At 45.9% G+C, this 15,040-nt stretch overlaps 1 protein-coding gene across 3 annotated transcripts in view; it reads right to left on the bottom strand.

Annotated features, from left to right (window-relative positions):
- The window catches only part of RSPH10B (radial spoke head 10 homolog B), a 63,563-nt gene that overhangs the window by 22,925 nt on the left and 25,598 nt on the right, over nucleotides 1–15,040 (bottom strand). For 2 of the 3 annotated variants that reach the window (XM_045461032.1, XM_045461034.1), the window contains exons 8-15: nucleotides 14,051–14,227; nucleotides 12,585–12,744; nucleotides 11,697–11,818; nucleotides 9,638–9,827; nucleotides 7,368–7,482; nucleotides 6,280–6,359; nucleotides 6,029–6,177; nucleotides 3,799–3,906 (exon numbers count right to left, since the gene is read on the bottom strand). In XM_045461032.1, coding sequence (XP_045316988.1) covers nucleotides 3,799–3,906; nucleotides 6,029–6,177; nucleotides 6,280–6,359; nucleotides 7,368–7,482; nucleotides 9,638–9,827; nucleotides 11,697–11,818; nucleotides 12,585–12,744; nucleotides 14,051–14,227 — 1,101 coding nt within the window. The remainder of the gene's footprint in view (nucleotides 1–3,798; nucleotides 3,907–6,028; nucleotides 6,178–6,279; nucleotides 6,360–7,367; nucleotides 7,483–9,637; nucleotides 9,828–11,696; nucleotides 11,819–12,584; nucleotides 12,745–14,050; nucleotides 14,228–15,040) is intronic. The other variant, XM_045461033.1, reaches the window with a different exon arrangement.

Raw genomic sequence — 15,040 nt, 5'->3', positions numbered from 1 at the left:
ATGGACTGTGAAGTCATCACCTGAGCCACAGTTGGATGCTCAACTGACTAAGCCGCCCTGGTGCCCCGAGGACAGTCATTTTCAAAAGGGTTCCTTTTTTCTTGAACAAAAATTGAGGGAAGTGGCATCTGGGAACCGAAGTGACAAGGGCAGGTGTAACCCACTTGGCAGCCACACCCACCCCTGCTGTGTGTGCACCTGACACCCAGGCCTGCCCCCACCTGGGCAGAACCTGCCTGCAGGGACGGCTTGCTTGGACTCTGATTGTCCACTGGTCATGTCTGCTGGTCCTGAACCCAGGGCCCTTTGAGTCTGACCCGGAACAGGTCCACTCATTTGAACAGAGGAGCCAGGCTCAGCAGCAGTGCCCCCTAGGCCAAGAGTGTGCTGACACCCGCCCGAGGATGGGTCTAGCTGGTAAATGAGACATCTGCTTAGTTCAAGGGCTGGACACTTTTAGTCTCTTGTGCCCTAATTTGACTCTTCCTGTGACCCTCCCTACCTTGCCCCTGCTCACCACCTGCCAAATTCCCCAAGTGTCCTACCAACATGTCAACCCCTATTTGCAGAGGCTCTACCATTTTGCTGAGTTGCTGAACCTCACTCAGCTTCAGTCTCTTCACCTAGAAGACGGGGTCGATACCATATGCTTTGTCGCGAGGATGGGAGGAGATAATTGGCGTGAAGGGCCTGTCTCAAGTGCTGAATCATTAGTGGCTGGGATTTGTAGCTGTTATCTTTTTATTTTTTTTAATGTTTGTTTACTTATTTTTCAGAGAGTGGTCACAAGTAGGGGAGGGGCAGAGAGAGAGACACACACAGAATCCAAAGCAGGCTCCAGGCTCCGAGCTGTCAGCACAGAGCCTGACTCAGGGCTCGAACTCACGAACTGCAAGTTCATGACTTGAGCCGAAGTCAGACGTTTAACTGACTGAGCCACCCAGGCGCCCCTGTAACTGTTAAGCAAAAGCACAGGCCAGCAGGTCCTTGCCCTACCCAGGCACCTACTGTCACCGGTCTTGAGGTGACACCAAACATCCACCTTGGAAGCAGGACCTACAAGAAGGGGTTTGCGTTCTTATTAGCTGTTCTGCTCATGCTACTCCCACATCTTTCCCAGCAGAGAGCAAACTCTGAAGACAACACCATGCCACCTGGCTGTTCCGTAAAACATCAGACGGATAAAATCTTGCCTTAGATGTGCAATTCTAGCCAACTCCGTGGGTCCTGGCTTATGTGTTTGCTTGTCAGTTTGTAGAAAACAGCCTAAAGATTTTGTTCAAGATGAAGTTATTCGCACAGGTTGGATAAGATCCGAAGGCAACTCACAAGCATCACAAGGTAGAAGTAACACAGAGTCAGGTGAGAGGTTCACACAGCATTGGTGCTGGAATGACAAAGCCCTCTGGAGATGCTGGGATGTGGTGAGTGTATTTTATACATAAAAGGACATGAATTTCAAGGAGTGGGGCGGGGGAGGTAAGAGGGAAGACTCTTTTGGGCTGTCTCCCAAAAAAAGAGTGGGGAGTCCTAACCCCCAAAACCTCAGAATGTGAACTTATTTGGTAATAATGCCTTTTTAAAATTTTTATTTTTATCAAAAAAAATTTATGTTTATTTTTGAGAGAGACAGAGTGCGAGCAGGTGAGGGGCAGAGAGAGAGGGAGACACAGAATCCGAAGCAGGCTCCAGGCTCAGAGCTGTCAGCACAGAGCCTGACATGGGGCTCAAACCCACAAGCCATGAGATCAAAACCTGAGCCGAAGTTGGACGCTCAACTGACTAAGCCACCTAGGCATCCCTGGTGATGATGTCTTTACAGATCAAGTTAAAATGAGATCATGAGGGTGGGGGACCCAATCCAGCATGGCCACTGTCCTTATAAGAGGGAGATTTGGACACCGACACAGACCCATAGTGGGAAGACAACATGAAGAGACACGGGGAGAAGATGGCCGTCTACGAGCCAAGGGGAGAGGCCTTTCCCACAGCCCCAGACGGAACCAGCTCTACCTTATTTCTGACGACTCGCTTTCAGAACTGCAGGCGGTACTTTTCTGTGATTCAAGCCCCCCCGAAACGGTGGGGTGGGGGTTAGCAAGTTCAAACATTCTGAGGTAGGAGCCTGACAGGTGTGTTCAGGGGACAGCACAGAGGCAGCTGGGACTCAGCGGTCAGACAAGGACTCAGAAAGATGGCGCCATCAGCGTCTTGAGGGCCTTTACTCCGCGTAAGATGGGAAGCCTGGGGGTGTGAGCAGAGGAGGGACGTAACCTGATTGCTGCCCCGGGAGGTAGGAAGGTAAGAGACAAACGCAAAAGATGAGTTAGGAGCCACTGCAGCTTTCCAGGGGACCGTCGGTGGCTCAGCCGGCGCGGAAGGTGCCATATTCTGGATCCATTCTTCAGGTGGATCTCCTGAAGATGTGAATGTGGGGTAGGAGAGGAAGGAGTCGTTGTGACAATGCCCTGACAACGGAAGGGCTGAGGCCATCAGCGCCCCACTCACGGGAGGCTGAGGTACGCTGGCGGAAGACAGAGGTCACACGTTTGGGGTGTGGGACATTCTGGGCTGTGGGGAGCGTGAGGGGCCACTCCGACTCAGGCCATCTGGGGCTAGGGAGCGTGGTTTGGGTTGGAGACACCAACGGTGGCCTTGTCTTCAGAAAGGTGGCACTTAAGATCATGAGATGAGAGGACCCCGGACTGAGTCCAGGGCACTTGGACTTGAGTGTGGCAGAGGAGGAGGAACCTGCGAAGAAGCTGGAAAGGAGTCGGCGGTGAGGGAAGGGGAAGACCTGGGACATGGAGGGAAGAACGTGTTGGAGGTGGGAGAGACCGCGTTTCGGGGGCCATGGCAGGGCCATGGACTGGTGTACTGGGCAGGACCCCTAGGCAGGCCATCGTGGGGACCCTGGTGACCTGAACACAAATGGTTACAGCCGAGTGGAGGGAGCCACACGGACCCCACCTTTAGGACGTGTCCACGAGACACAAATGCACGGAGTAGACACTCCTGGCGGGAGGTATGGCGTATACCGAAAACACATCAACTAGTTGCCCCACTTCCGTTTGCGGAAGCAAAGACCGAGCCTGGGGAGGGAGACTTGCCCCTCGGCAAGGAGCGCTGAAAACCAAAGATACACCTAATTCACTGGAGGAGACACATGGCCCGCCAGAGAAACATACACGTGTATTAAATCGCTAAATTCTCCAAGAAATAGCATCGTACAGCTGACCCTTGAACAACACAGGTTTGAACCCCATGGGACCGCTTACATATACATCTTTTCCGACACATACAGGACAGCGGTGTAAAATGTATTCTCTCTTCCTTGATGATTTTCTTAGTGTTTTCTTTTCTCTGGCTTACTTTATTGTAAAAATACAGTGTATAATACAAAATATGTATTAATCGCCTGTGTATGTGATCGGTAAGGCTTCCAGTCCACGGCAGGCAAGTTAAGTTCTGGGGGAGTCTGAAGTTATCCCTGAATTTCTGACTGCGTGGGGGTGTCAGCATCCCCAACTCTGGTGCTGTTCAAGGATCAACTATAGTTTTATATTCTTTTGATTTCACTTCCTGATATCTGAAATATTCTTTTTTATATTAACTCTAGTTTGCTAATATAATCAAGGAGATATAGCTACATAGATACACATGGAGATACATACACGTATGTATACATACACATGTGTAGAGTGCTACACATATTTACGTATTGGGGTCAGAATGCCTTTCAGTCTAATCTTGGTTCTTGGATTGTATCTGCTCTATTTGTGACACCTCTTGACAAACCTCAAGTTCAAAGTTGCTGTCAATGCCATCATGCATGAAAGGATTATCCTCTGCGATGACCTCCACAAATCTGGCTGGTGTCAATTCTTTATTTATCATTTTAAAGTCCTGTAAAAGAAACAACCAATTCAACTATAATTGCCTATAATTACAGATAGTTACATATTAAAAAAAATTTTTTTTAACGTTTATTTATTATTGAGAGACAGAGAGAGAGACAGAGCATGAACTGGGAAGGGACAGAGAGAGGGAGACACAGAATCCGAAGCAGGCTCCAGGCTCTGAGCTGTCAGCACAGAGCCTGACGCGGGGCTCGAACACACAGACCGTGAGATCATGACCTGAGCCGAAGTCAGACCCTTAACTGACTGAGCCACCCAGGCACCCTGATAGTTACATATTTTTAATGTCAATTTATATCCATATAACATTTTAAGGAGGTGTTCTAGAAATGAGTATCTTTGAAACCAACCCTTTTGAAAAGCATTCTAGATTAACATTGATATTTACCTCTCTAGACCTACCCTAATCCCTCTGCAAGGAAAGTGTTTTTAGAAGCATAAACACAGGGGTGCCCAGGTAGCACAGTTGGTTAAGTGTTCGACTCTTGATCTTGGCTGAGGTCATGACCTCACTGTTTGAGGGCTCAAACCCAGCGCTGACAGTGCAGAGCCTGCTCAGGATTCTCTCTCTCCCTTTCTCTCTGCCCCTCCCCGACTTGCACTGTCTCTGTCTCTCTCAAAATAAATAAATAAACTTAAAAAAAAAAAAAAAAAGCATAAACACAGGATGGAGGGTATGATGATCCAGACATGAAATATCAACCCAGCTACACAGGTGGGGAAATGCTGGACGGGGGACCGAGGAACCCAGGGTGCCGTGGGCACTCAGGACGGAGACCCCTCTGGAAGTAACACTCCAGGTAGGGCTGAACACACGAAGTCTCGCTGAAAGTCTAGGTGAAGACCCGATCCGCGTCAAAGCTGACAACAGGTTTGCTTTCTGAGATACTGAACCAGAGAGCATTCAGCCCAGAAAACACCATTTTCACTAAGGTCAGTGCTGCTTTTCAGGATTAGGAGAACGTGCACCTCATAAGGCCTGGCTCCATGCTGGCCCTCCCTCCACTCTGTCTTAAGCACCATGCAAACCAGGTTCCACGTTCTTTTTTTTCTTTTTTTTTTTTTTTTTTAATGTTTATTTATCTTTGAGAGAGAGAAACAGAGTGTGAGGGAGACACATACTCAAAAGCAGGCTCCAGGTTCTGAGCTGTCAGCACAGGGCCCCACGCGGGGCTTGAACTCATGAACCACGAGATCATGACCTAGGCTGAAGTCGGACGCTTAACAGACTGAGCCACCCAGGCGCCCCAAGGCTCCTAGGTTTTAATGGAAGGATCGTGCTGACACCACTGGTCCGTCTGAACATCGCTAAAAGGGAACATTCCTGAGGCAAGGTGACAGGAAGTACACAGAACCACCTATGGCTTTTGTCCGGGCAAGAAAAAACCCGAATCCATACAAGCCTCCCTTCCCGTTTTATCATTTTTCTTCCCATAGGCATGAATTCAAACAAAAACTACCAAAAGTTGGCATGAGAATACTGTTAAACTAGGTGTTCTCGCTAACTTTTAAACTAATAACTTCTTTAAGTTACTTTCTGATGAATAATAATTTTTGTCAATGACACTGGCATCCCTCCCCAGCCCGTCTTCTCTTACACGGCAAGGTCTGCGTTAGCAAAGGCACTGTGGCCCCGTCACCTGGGCCCTTCCCTCACTGGGAAGGAAGCACGTGGGGCCAGTGTTCCCAGAACCCGGAATTACTCGCTTCTGCCCAAAGAGGCCCAGTAAACATTTGTTGGCTGTGGAAACCCATCCTGGATCTCACGATGTGTGTGTCGTTGCTAGAACACGTTGCATTTCTTTAATGAAAACCCAAATGCCTGTTAATATGAAACCAGTCTTGGGGCGCCTGCGTGGCTCAGTCAGTGGAGCGTCGGACTTCAGCTCAGGTCATGATCTCACTATCCGTGAGTTCGAGCCCCGCGTCGGGCTCTGTGCTGACAGCTCAGAGCCTGGAGCCTGTTTCAGATTCTGTGTCTCCCTCTCTCTCTGCCCCTCCCCTGTTCATGCTCTGTCTCTCTCTGTCTCAAAAATAAATAAAAACGTTAAAAAAAAAATTAAAAAAAATATATATATGTGAAACCAGTCTCGGTCACGAGTGCTTACTTTCAACATCCAGAGGAAGTGTCGCGCCTTCATGGACGGCTCGTGGGGAGGAGCCGCGTGCGGTCTGCAGTAAACCGTGTAAATCTCCCAGCTCTTGTTAATGTGGCTGATGGAATAGAGCGTCCGCTGTTGCCCACTGAATAAATTGCCTAAAAACATAATGCAACGATAAACCGTCAAAAAAGGATTACAAAGCTACATTTTGGAAAAAGAAGCGACAGTCAATATAATGCTGCTGGTTTTGTATTTACCTTTTACGCGGCCGGCATTTGGGTGAATGTTCTCAGTCATCAGTTTGGTAAAACACAGAAAGAGTGATGGGCTTCTGTTTCTGACGAGAAAGATCTAGTCACCTCTCTGTCCAGCAGGTAGAACCTAATTCCTCTCTCCCTGAGTGTGGGGTGGATTTAGTCATTTGCTTTGAACCACGAAGGTACAGAAGGGGAGACACAGGTTTATGGTAGGGCGTCGTGCCTCCCGCCACCTTCACTGAGTGATCGGGACTAACGTCACGAGTACCAAGACAGATCAACACCACGTCCCCCTGATGTGATGGGCTGCCAAGGGCATTTCACCTCCGCGCCGTTCTTGCCCCAAACCCAAGCCTCAGTGCAATGATGAAAAATATATCAGCAGACCAAAATCAAGGGACATTTTACAAGATAACTGACCAAGAGTTTTCCAAAGCGTCAAGGCCATAAAAGACAAAGTCTGAGAAATTATCACAGGTTGTAGGGACTAAGGAGATAGGAAACAACTAAACGCAAAGAACGTGGATCAGAAAAGGGACATTATTGGGAAAACCCGGGAAACCCTAATAGTGTCCATGACTTAGTTAATGGTATTATACCAACGTTAATTTCTTAACTTCCACAGGTGCATCGTGGTCGTGTACAATGTCATTGTTAAGGGGAGCTGAGTGAAGGGTGTGTAGGAATTCAAGTACTAACATGGCAACACTCCTGGAAAACTTATTTCCAAATAAAAAAAGACAGGGGATCAATTTTTCTCTGACAGGGATCAATCAATTTATTATTCCCCATCTGAGAAAGATGGGGAAATTCGGGCCTGAGGAAGGACTAGTGTTGACTATTTCCGATCAAAACCCTGAGAGCAAGTTTCAACATTGAAACACGACTCACCTCGGAAGGGGCTTCAGAAGTGTAATCTGGCATCCGATGGTTTTGTGGTTAATATTTGTGAAACGCTTTTGTTTCTGGCCCTTCCCTTCGGGAGTATGTAAAGGTAGTCACGCACGTCAAAGAAAAGTGGGCACCACTGTAGCTCAGGACTGATTAGGTCTCCCCTGCCCTCTCCGAGCTTCAGAAGTGGTACTTACTGGAATTCTTTGTGATGGATGTGGTAAGCCAATTGCAGGAGGTAATTCAGAAATGTTCTCAAAAGTATTGTTGTAAATGGAGAATGAATTTCTTCAACCGGGACGTCATTATTGGCTACAATAAAGGAAATTGGAAAGGACGCCTAGCACTTTGTTTTTAATCAAGGTAGAACTGACGTATAACGTTGCATTAGTTTCCCGTGTCCGACGCCATTCACTAGGTGCTGCAACATGACCACCACAGTAAGACTGGTTGACACCCTTTGCCTACGTAGTTACAAAAATTTCTCCTTTATTCTGGCGGTGAGGGCTTTTAAGACTGACCTTCTTAGCAACTTTTAAATAACCGTTATATATTTTTTTTAATTTTTTTTTTCAACGTTTATTCATTTTTGGGACAGAGAGAGACAGAGCATGAATGGGGGAGGGGCAGAGAGAGAGGGAGACACAGAATCGGAAACAGGCTCCGGGCTCTGAGCCATCAGCCCAGAGCCTGACGCGGGGCTCGAACTCACGGACCGCGAGATCGTGACCTGGCTGAAGTCGGACGCCTAACCGACTGCGCCACCCAGGCGCCCCAATAACCGTTATTTATTTTTTTTTTTTTAATAATTTTTTTTTTTCAACGTTTATTTATTTTTGGGACAGAGAGAGACAGAGCATGAACGGGGGAGGGGCAGAGAGAGAGGGAGACACAGAATCGGAAACAGGCTCCAGGCTCTGAGCCATCAGCCCAGAGCCTGATGCAGGGCTCGAACTCACGGACCGTGAGATCGTGACCTGGCTGAAGTCGGACGCTTAACCGACTGCGCCACCCAGGCGCCCCAATAACCGTTATTTTTAACTATGGTCACCATGCCGCACGTTACATCCCCATGACTTACTTATTTTGTAGCTGGAAGTTTATACCTTTTGACCCCCTTCACCCATCTCTTCGACCCCTCCCCTCTGGCAACCACTACTCTGTTCTCTGTATCTGTGAGCTTGTTTCTTTGTTCTTTAATTTTTAATTATTTTTAATATTTCATTATTTACTTTGAGAGAGCTTCAAGTGGAAGAGGAGCAGAGAGAGAGAGAGAGGGAGAGGGAGAATCCCAAGCCAGATCTGAGCTGTCCGCACAGAGCCCCACGAGGAACTCGGTCCCACGAACCATGAGATCATGACCTGACCCGGAATCAAGAGGTGGATGCTTAAACCACTGGGCCACCCAGGTGCCCCCTGTTTTTTTAGATTTGACATACCAGCGAGATCCTATGCTATTTGTCTCTGTCTTATTTCACTTAGCATAACACCCTCAAGGTCCATCCGCGTTGGTTGCAAATGTCAAGGTTGCATTCTTGACGCCTCGTATTTTCTAAAACCTTCTATTTTATTTGCTCCTGGTATACAAGTCAAAGAAGTGAGTGTGACAGAGTACCTTCTCTCGTAGTGAATACTATGAACAGCGTAAACACACCCACCTAAAACTTAAGTACCGCACGAAAGACCTAGTCATTTATCAGGAAAGTTGCAAGAGACCTTGTCCCAGTGTCTTTCGGAGTTCGGTGTGGTCTGAGCCACGTTTGATTCTAATGGCGACTCTGATTCTAAATGGACTCAAAATCTGTGTCCGACACTTACATTTCAAGTAAATAAGTATCAGTCCTGATATTTTGTTTTCCCAGTAAATAATTTGAGGTTGTCAAGGCCTGCTTCCCAGAATCCGGCTGAAAGGAATAGAACCTTCAAAGTTGTTAAATCTATTGCCATGAACTTTCTAATTTGGAATCAAGCCCAAGCCCACCTCAAGTGTTTTCTCGGCTACTGGCCCTCCCTGACCCTCTCTGCTTCGGACCTCACAATTTACTGGGTTGTTTTAAACTACAGCAAACTTTTCTGCCAAGAGCCACAGAGTAAATATCTTTAGGCTTTGAGGGCCAGATAGTCTCTGTCACAACCCCTCAGTTCTGACATGACAGGGCAAAAACAGCCACAGACAATGCGTGAGGAAATGGACATGGCTGTGTTCCAATAAAACTTTATTTATAAGAACAGGCAGGGGGCCGGCCTTGGCTCACAGGCCCCGCTGTAGATGGTCTTTTACTGTTGCCATTGTTTCATGAGAGTGTCTCAGGTACATTTTAAGCACCTTGAGAAGACGGTGTGTTGATTTCTGGAACGTCTCTCCCGGGATTTGCCTTCATCACTCCCTCCACATTTCCTGACTGGTTTCATGGAGACGTGTCACACCAATCTTTAACCCAAAAGACCTGAAGGACCAGACACTCACCGCTTAATACCCTGTCCATATCAGCAAGAGTTATATTATGGTGATGAAATTTGCAATCTTTTAGAAACCTCCAGAAGTGAAGCTTTGTCATCAGAAAGGTGTTATCCAGAGAGCGATCACATCCTAGGCTGCTGTAGAAGCTATAGATTCTTCTTAATTCTGTAATATTTCTTAAGACAGCATATTCCACCTACAAAGAGAAAGCCATGCACGTCTTAATCTTACCACTAAGAACAAAAGTAAGAGAGACAACACCTACTTTATAAATTAAATGAGATAATACAAGTGAAGTAATAGCATTTACCGTTGACCACTATAAGGGCTCAGCAAATGTTGTATTTTCCCTGCTCATCCCCAGGTCAATAAAATGCAATTTCTGAATAACATTAAAAAATGTGCTGGTATCAGGAGAGCCCGGGTGGCTCAGTCAGTTACGCGTCCAAGTCTTGGTTTTGGCTCAGGTCATGATCTCGTGGCTTTGGGTTCAAGCCCCATTGGCAATCTACGCTGGGCGGGGAGCCTAAGATTCTCTCCCTCCCTCTCCCTCCAACCCCTCTCCCCCGCTCGCACTCTCTAAAATTAAAAAAAAAAAACAAAAAACTGTAAGAAAACACTTTTGGAGGCATTTCTAAGAACTGAGTTACAGAATTTTTTCACTTTCTAGATCTGATACTTCTTTTGTAATTATGAGGTATGATAGACTTTAAATCCATATTTTTTTCAATTAATGTTTACTTATTTTTTGAGAGAGAGACAGAGACAGAGCATGAACAGGGGAGGGTCAGAGAGAGGGAGATACAGAATCCAAAGCAGGTTCCAGGCTCTGAGCTGTCAGCACAGAGCCTGACGTGGGGCTTGAACTCACAGACTGTGAGATCATGACCTGAGTCGAAGTCGGGAGCTTAAGTGACTAAGCCACCCAGGCAACCCCAAATTTGTACTTTTTAAAAGACCTACCTGTGTTGACATGGAAAGAACTCCAAAGTGGAAAGTGAAGGATATGTACATAAAACAAAAAAAAAAATAATATAAGAAAATGTCTCCTTTTTGGGTGTATCAATGGGTTTATTCATCTAAAAATGATATTGTAGGAGAACATTGAATGGCTATTATTAAATACACATGAGCAGACATTATAGGAGCAGAATTCTCCCAATTCTAGTTATGTTTGCTCAGAACAAAACTGGAAAGGTGGTCACCACATTTGTCTGGGTGAAGATTCTGTTTTACTTTTTCTTATCTGCATTTTCTAAATTTTCTACAGGTGTTGTGTACCATTTTTGTAACTCGAGAAAGTCACAGAAGTTCTTGTTTTTAATGACAGCCTGACAGCAGATGAAGCGAGTAATACCAGGAGACCGAATGACGACGCTGGCCGGGAGAAGAAAGGAGGATGGGAGTGGACAGTCACCACTTTGAGACCCACAGAACCGGGACGAGAGGAGGCCAGAACGAGGCAGGGCAAAGGGGCAAGGATGCCTTGCAATTTCGAGGCACCAGTGGTGCGCGTGTTGCAAACATCTTCATCCATGGTTTCACGGAAGACTCATACCAAGCCCCAGCCAAAGCAGGAATCACGATGCTAACGTGTCATTTGGTGGATGTGATTTTCCAGATGTTAATCAAATGAGGTCTGGGCACACAGAATTTTCTCTGGCTCTGTGGATTTCTAGAGTTGTAATGATTTCTAAGGGTTTCGAGTTCTTTTGAATCCCAGCAGCCCATAATGACGCACAGCAGAATTCATGTCCTGCGGAGGGGGGTGGCCACAGCCTTGGCCTTCAGACCAAGCTGCGGGTGAGGGTTAACTTTAGCCTTGTGGGCTCTGAGGCAGTAGTTAACTCGCTGAGTCCCTCTATCTGGCCTTCTGTTTTCTCACAAAGCCTGTTCACTAAGTGTGCCGTGCAAATTAAATGGGACGGTACACGAAGCATCTATCGGGCTTGTAAAAGACACTCGACACAGGAGATCCACCGTCAGCTGTATGTTTCCAAGACTCTGGAGACTATTAACATTTAAGCCTAAAACGTAAATGCATAACAATACAAAAGGCTTTTACCTGCTTCTTTTCCTCTGCTTGGTGTTCCTTGGGGTACATATTCAGCAAAAAACTTAGATTCAGCTCAATGCTCGACCCTAACACAGAATTACTTTCACTGCCATCAAGCTTTCTGATAATTTCTAGCAAATAAAGGTAGACAGAGGGGATAATTGTGAAAAGCAAGGTTAAAAGTTCTCAATGTTATTTCAACTAGTAAATTAAAATGATTTTGGAAAAAAATGAAATGATTTTGGAAGTTAAAAAAAATTTTTTCAATGTTGTGTCAAAATGATTTTCCACCGGGGCACCTGGGTGCGTCAGTCAGTTGAGCATCTGACTCTTGATTTCGGCTCGGGTCATGATCTCAGGGTCATGGGATCGAGCCCTGTGTCAGGGTTCACACTGAGCGTGGAGCCTGTTTAATATTCTCTCTCCTTCTGCCCCTCTCCCCTACTCACACATCTGCTCTCTCGAAAATTAAAAAAAATTAAAAAAAAAAAGGATTTTCCATCAAAGTAGGATACAAGAGTATTCAAAAAGCCTATTAAGAAAACAGTTTTGGGGTGCCTGGGTGGCTCAGTCAGTTGAGCATCTGACTTCAGTTCAGGTCATGATCTCATGGTTCATGGGTTTGAGCCCCGTGTTAGGCTCTGTGCTGACAACTCAGAGCCTGGTGCCTGCTTCGGATTCTGTGTCTCCTCTCTCTGCCTCTCCCCGCTCACACTCTGTCTCTGTCTCTCAAAAATAAATAAATGTAAAATAAATATTAAAAAAAAATTTTTTTTTAAAGAAAGCAGTTTCTCTCAGGAAACTTCTGTTTTCTGATGTAGTGGGTGTATTTCGATGAGTGGATTCCGTAGATAATACAGGTTAATTTGTGTGCAGCTGACAGGAGAACACCCCTACCAGCACTGGTGGAGGCTCCCTGGCACCAGCTCCTGAAGGAAGAATCTGAAGACCCATCCAGGTGACTTAAGAACTCAACTTCAAGATTTGGAAACTCCACTATGTGGTCGTTGGAAAATGGGCCATCATACACACGCCCATTCTTGAACGTTAATCGGCCCTGCAGACAGAGAGATTGACAGTTCAGGAAAACCACTGGTAATGTGCGTCTGTATCTTTTTCAAAGGTTTGGAGTTTTTTTGTTTGTTTTTAAGATATGCCCTTAGGCCAGGGTGCCTGGGTGGCCCAGTCAGCTTCTGACTTCGGCTCAGGTCATGATCTCATGGTTTGTGGGTTCGAGCCCCACGTCAGGCTCTGTGTTGACAGCTCAGAGCCTGGAGCCTGCTTCGGATTCTGTGTCTCCCTTTCTCTCTGCCCCTCCCCCTCTCACACTCTCTCTCTTTCAAAAATAAATGTTAAAAAAACTTTTTTTTAATATGTACTTAGCCCACATAGAATCAGGCTCCTAGAGTCTCACATCACTGTAAGTCCTCTCTCTTCCTTCTCTTCCTTTCCCATCTGTCCCACGAGCTCTCTCCAATTACCCCTAGGTCACAGAAGGTATCTTATCAAACCATGCTAGCGACCAGCAGAGTGCCTATCACCAAAGAGGGGCTCTCTTGGGATCTGTCCAACCCAGGCCAATAGTCAGTCTGATTGAGAGGTAAGCACATGACCCAAGTCAGCTCAGCCAAACTAAAGACATCTGTGGAAAGCTTCCTGGGAAAGAGTTTCTTCTCTCCTTCTACTTAGTGTGTATGTGGATATGAAGCCTGGAGCCACAGCAACTTATGGTCATGAGGGAGGGGCAGCGTAAGAGTGAAACTGACAGCATGGCAGGAGACGTCTCCTGGGGAGAGGAAGAACACCCTCAACATCGCTGAGTTGCTGGATCAAAGCAACCTTGCAACCCACTTCTTTCTTAAAAAAATATATTTATTTTGAAAGAGAGAGCGTGCATGAGCATGGGGGAGGGGGAGAGGGAGAGAGAGAATCCCAAGCAGGCTCCACACCATCAGCGCAGAGCCCGAGGTAGGGCTCAATGCCACGAACTGTGAGATCATGACCTGAGCCGAAACCAAGAGTTGGACGCTTAACCAACTGAGCCCCCCAGGTGTCCCTAGATCCACTTATTCCTTAACACTTACAGATTATTAAGCTAGGTATTCCATTACTTGTGACCAAAACCACCCTCACACACACACATGTACATAACATAAACCAACTAAATAACTTCTAAATACACTTTTAGATATTGATGATATGTTGGAAATTATTTTAAAATTTGTATAGTTATCTTAATAAGACAGTAGGTTATCCTATGCAAAAATGGATGATGCACTTTACCAGAGAATGACACTCGTTGTACTGTATTTTAGTTGCTTTACAAACTCTTTAAAATGTACTCTTCACACATCTGCACTCACCATGCCGTGTTTTTTATTGGAGACCCATTGTCCCTCATACATGGCTCCGCTGGCATAGTAAAATTTTCCACGGCCATGACGACATCCATTTACAAACTCTCCTATGTATTCATTTCTCAAAGGGTACTGGGAGTTGGGGATTCTCTTTAGAAACCATGAATGTGTTCCAAAGCCATTCTGAAAGGAAAGCAAATTTCCATGAGGAATGCCCAAAATATTTTCTCTTTTTACCTGAATCCATTTAAAATTCAGATAATAGATCATAACAATAACTCATTTGAAGGGACAAAGAACCCCCTGCCTCTGTCACCCACCATCTATTTTTGGTCCCTTTGAATCTGACTCCTTTAGGTACCTCATATAAGTGGAATTATATAGTATTTGTCCTTTTGCAACTGGCTTATTTCACTTAGCATAATGTCTTCAAGTTTCATCCATCTTATAGTATGTGTCAGAATGTCCTTCTTTTAAAAAAATTTTTAATTTACATTTATTTCTTTTTGAGAGACAGAGTGCGAGCAGGGGAGGGGCAGAGAGAGAAGGAGACACATAATCCGAAGCAGGCTCCAGGCTCCGAGCTGTCAGCACAGAGCCCGACGTAGGGCTTGAACCCGCGAATAGCAAGATCATGACCTGAGCCGAAGTCGGATGCCCAACTGACTGAGCCACCCAGGCACCTCATAGAATGTCCTGCCTTTTAAAGACTAAATTATATTCCATTGTATGTTTATATCATCATCCATTTGTTTATTCATTCATCCCATCGTGTCTGTTGAAGACATTATGCTAAGTGATATAAGCCAGTGGAGGGGGTGGGGGAAGGGGTTACGGGGAGTGAGTGTTTAATGGGGACAGAGTCTCAGTTTGGGAAGATGAAGAGTTCTGGAGATGGATGGAGGTGATTCACAACAGTGTGAATGTGCTTAATGCCCCTGAATTGGACACTTAAGAATGGTTAAGATGGTAAATTTTGTGTTATGTGTGTTTTAC

The sequence above is a fragment of the Leopardus geoffroyi genome, chromosome E3, assembly GCF_018350155.1.
Source record: "Leopardus geoffroyi isolate Oge1 chromosome E3, O.geoffroyi_Oge1_pat1.0, whole genome shotgun sequence".
Taxonomy (NCBI): domain Eukaryota; kingdom Metazoa; phylum Chordata; class Mammalia; order Carnivora; family Felidae; genus Leopardus; species Leopardus geoffroyi.
Note: the sequence above shows the minus strand (reverse complement) of the source record. Positions and strands in the feature narration are given on the sequence as shown.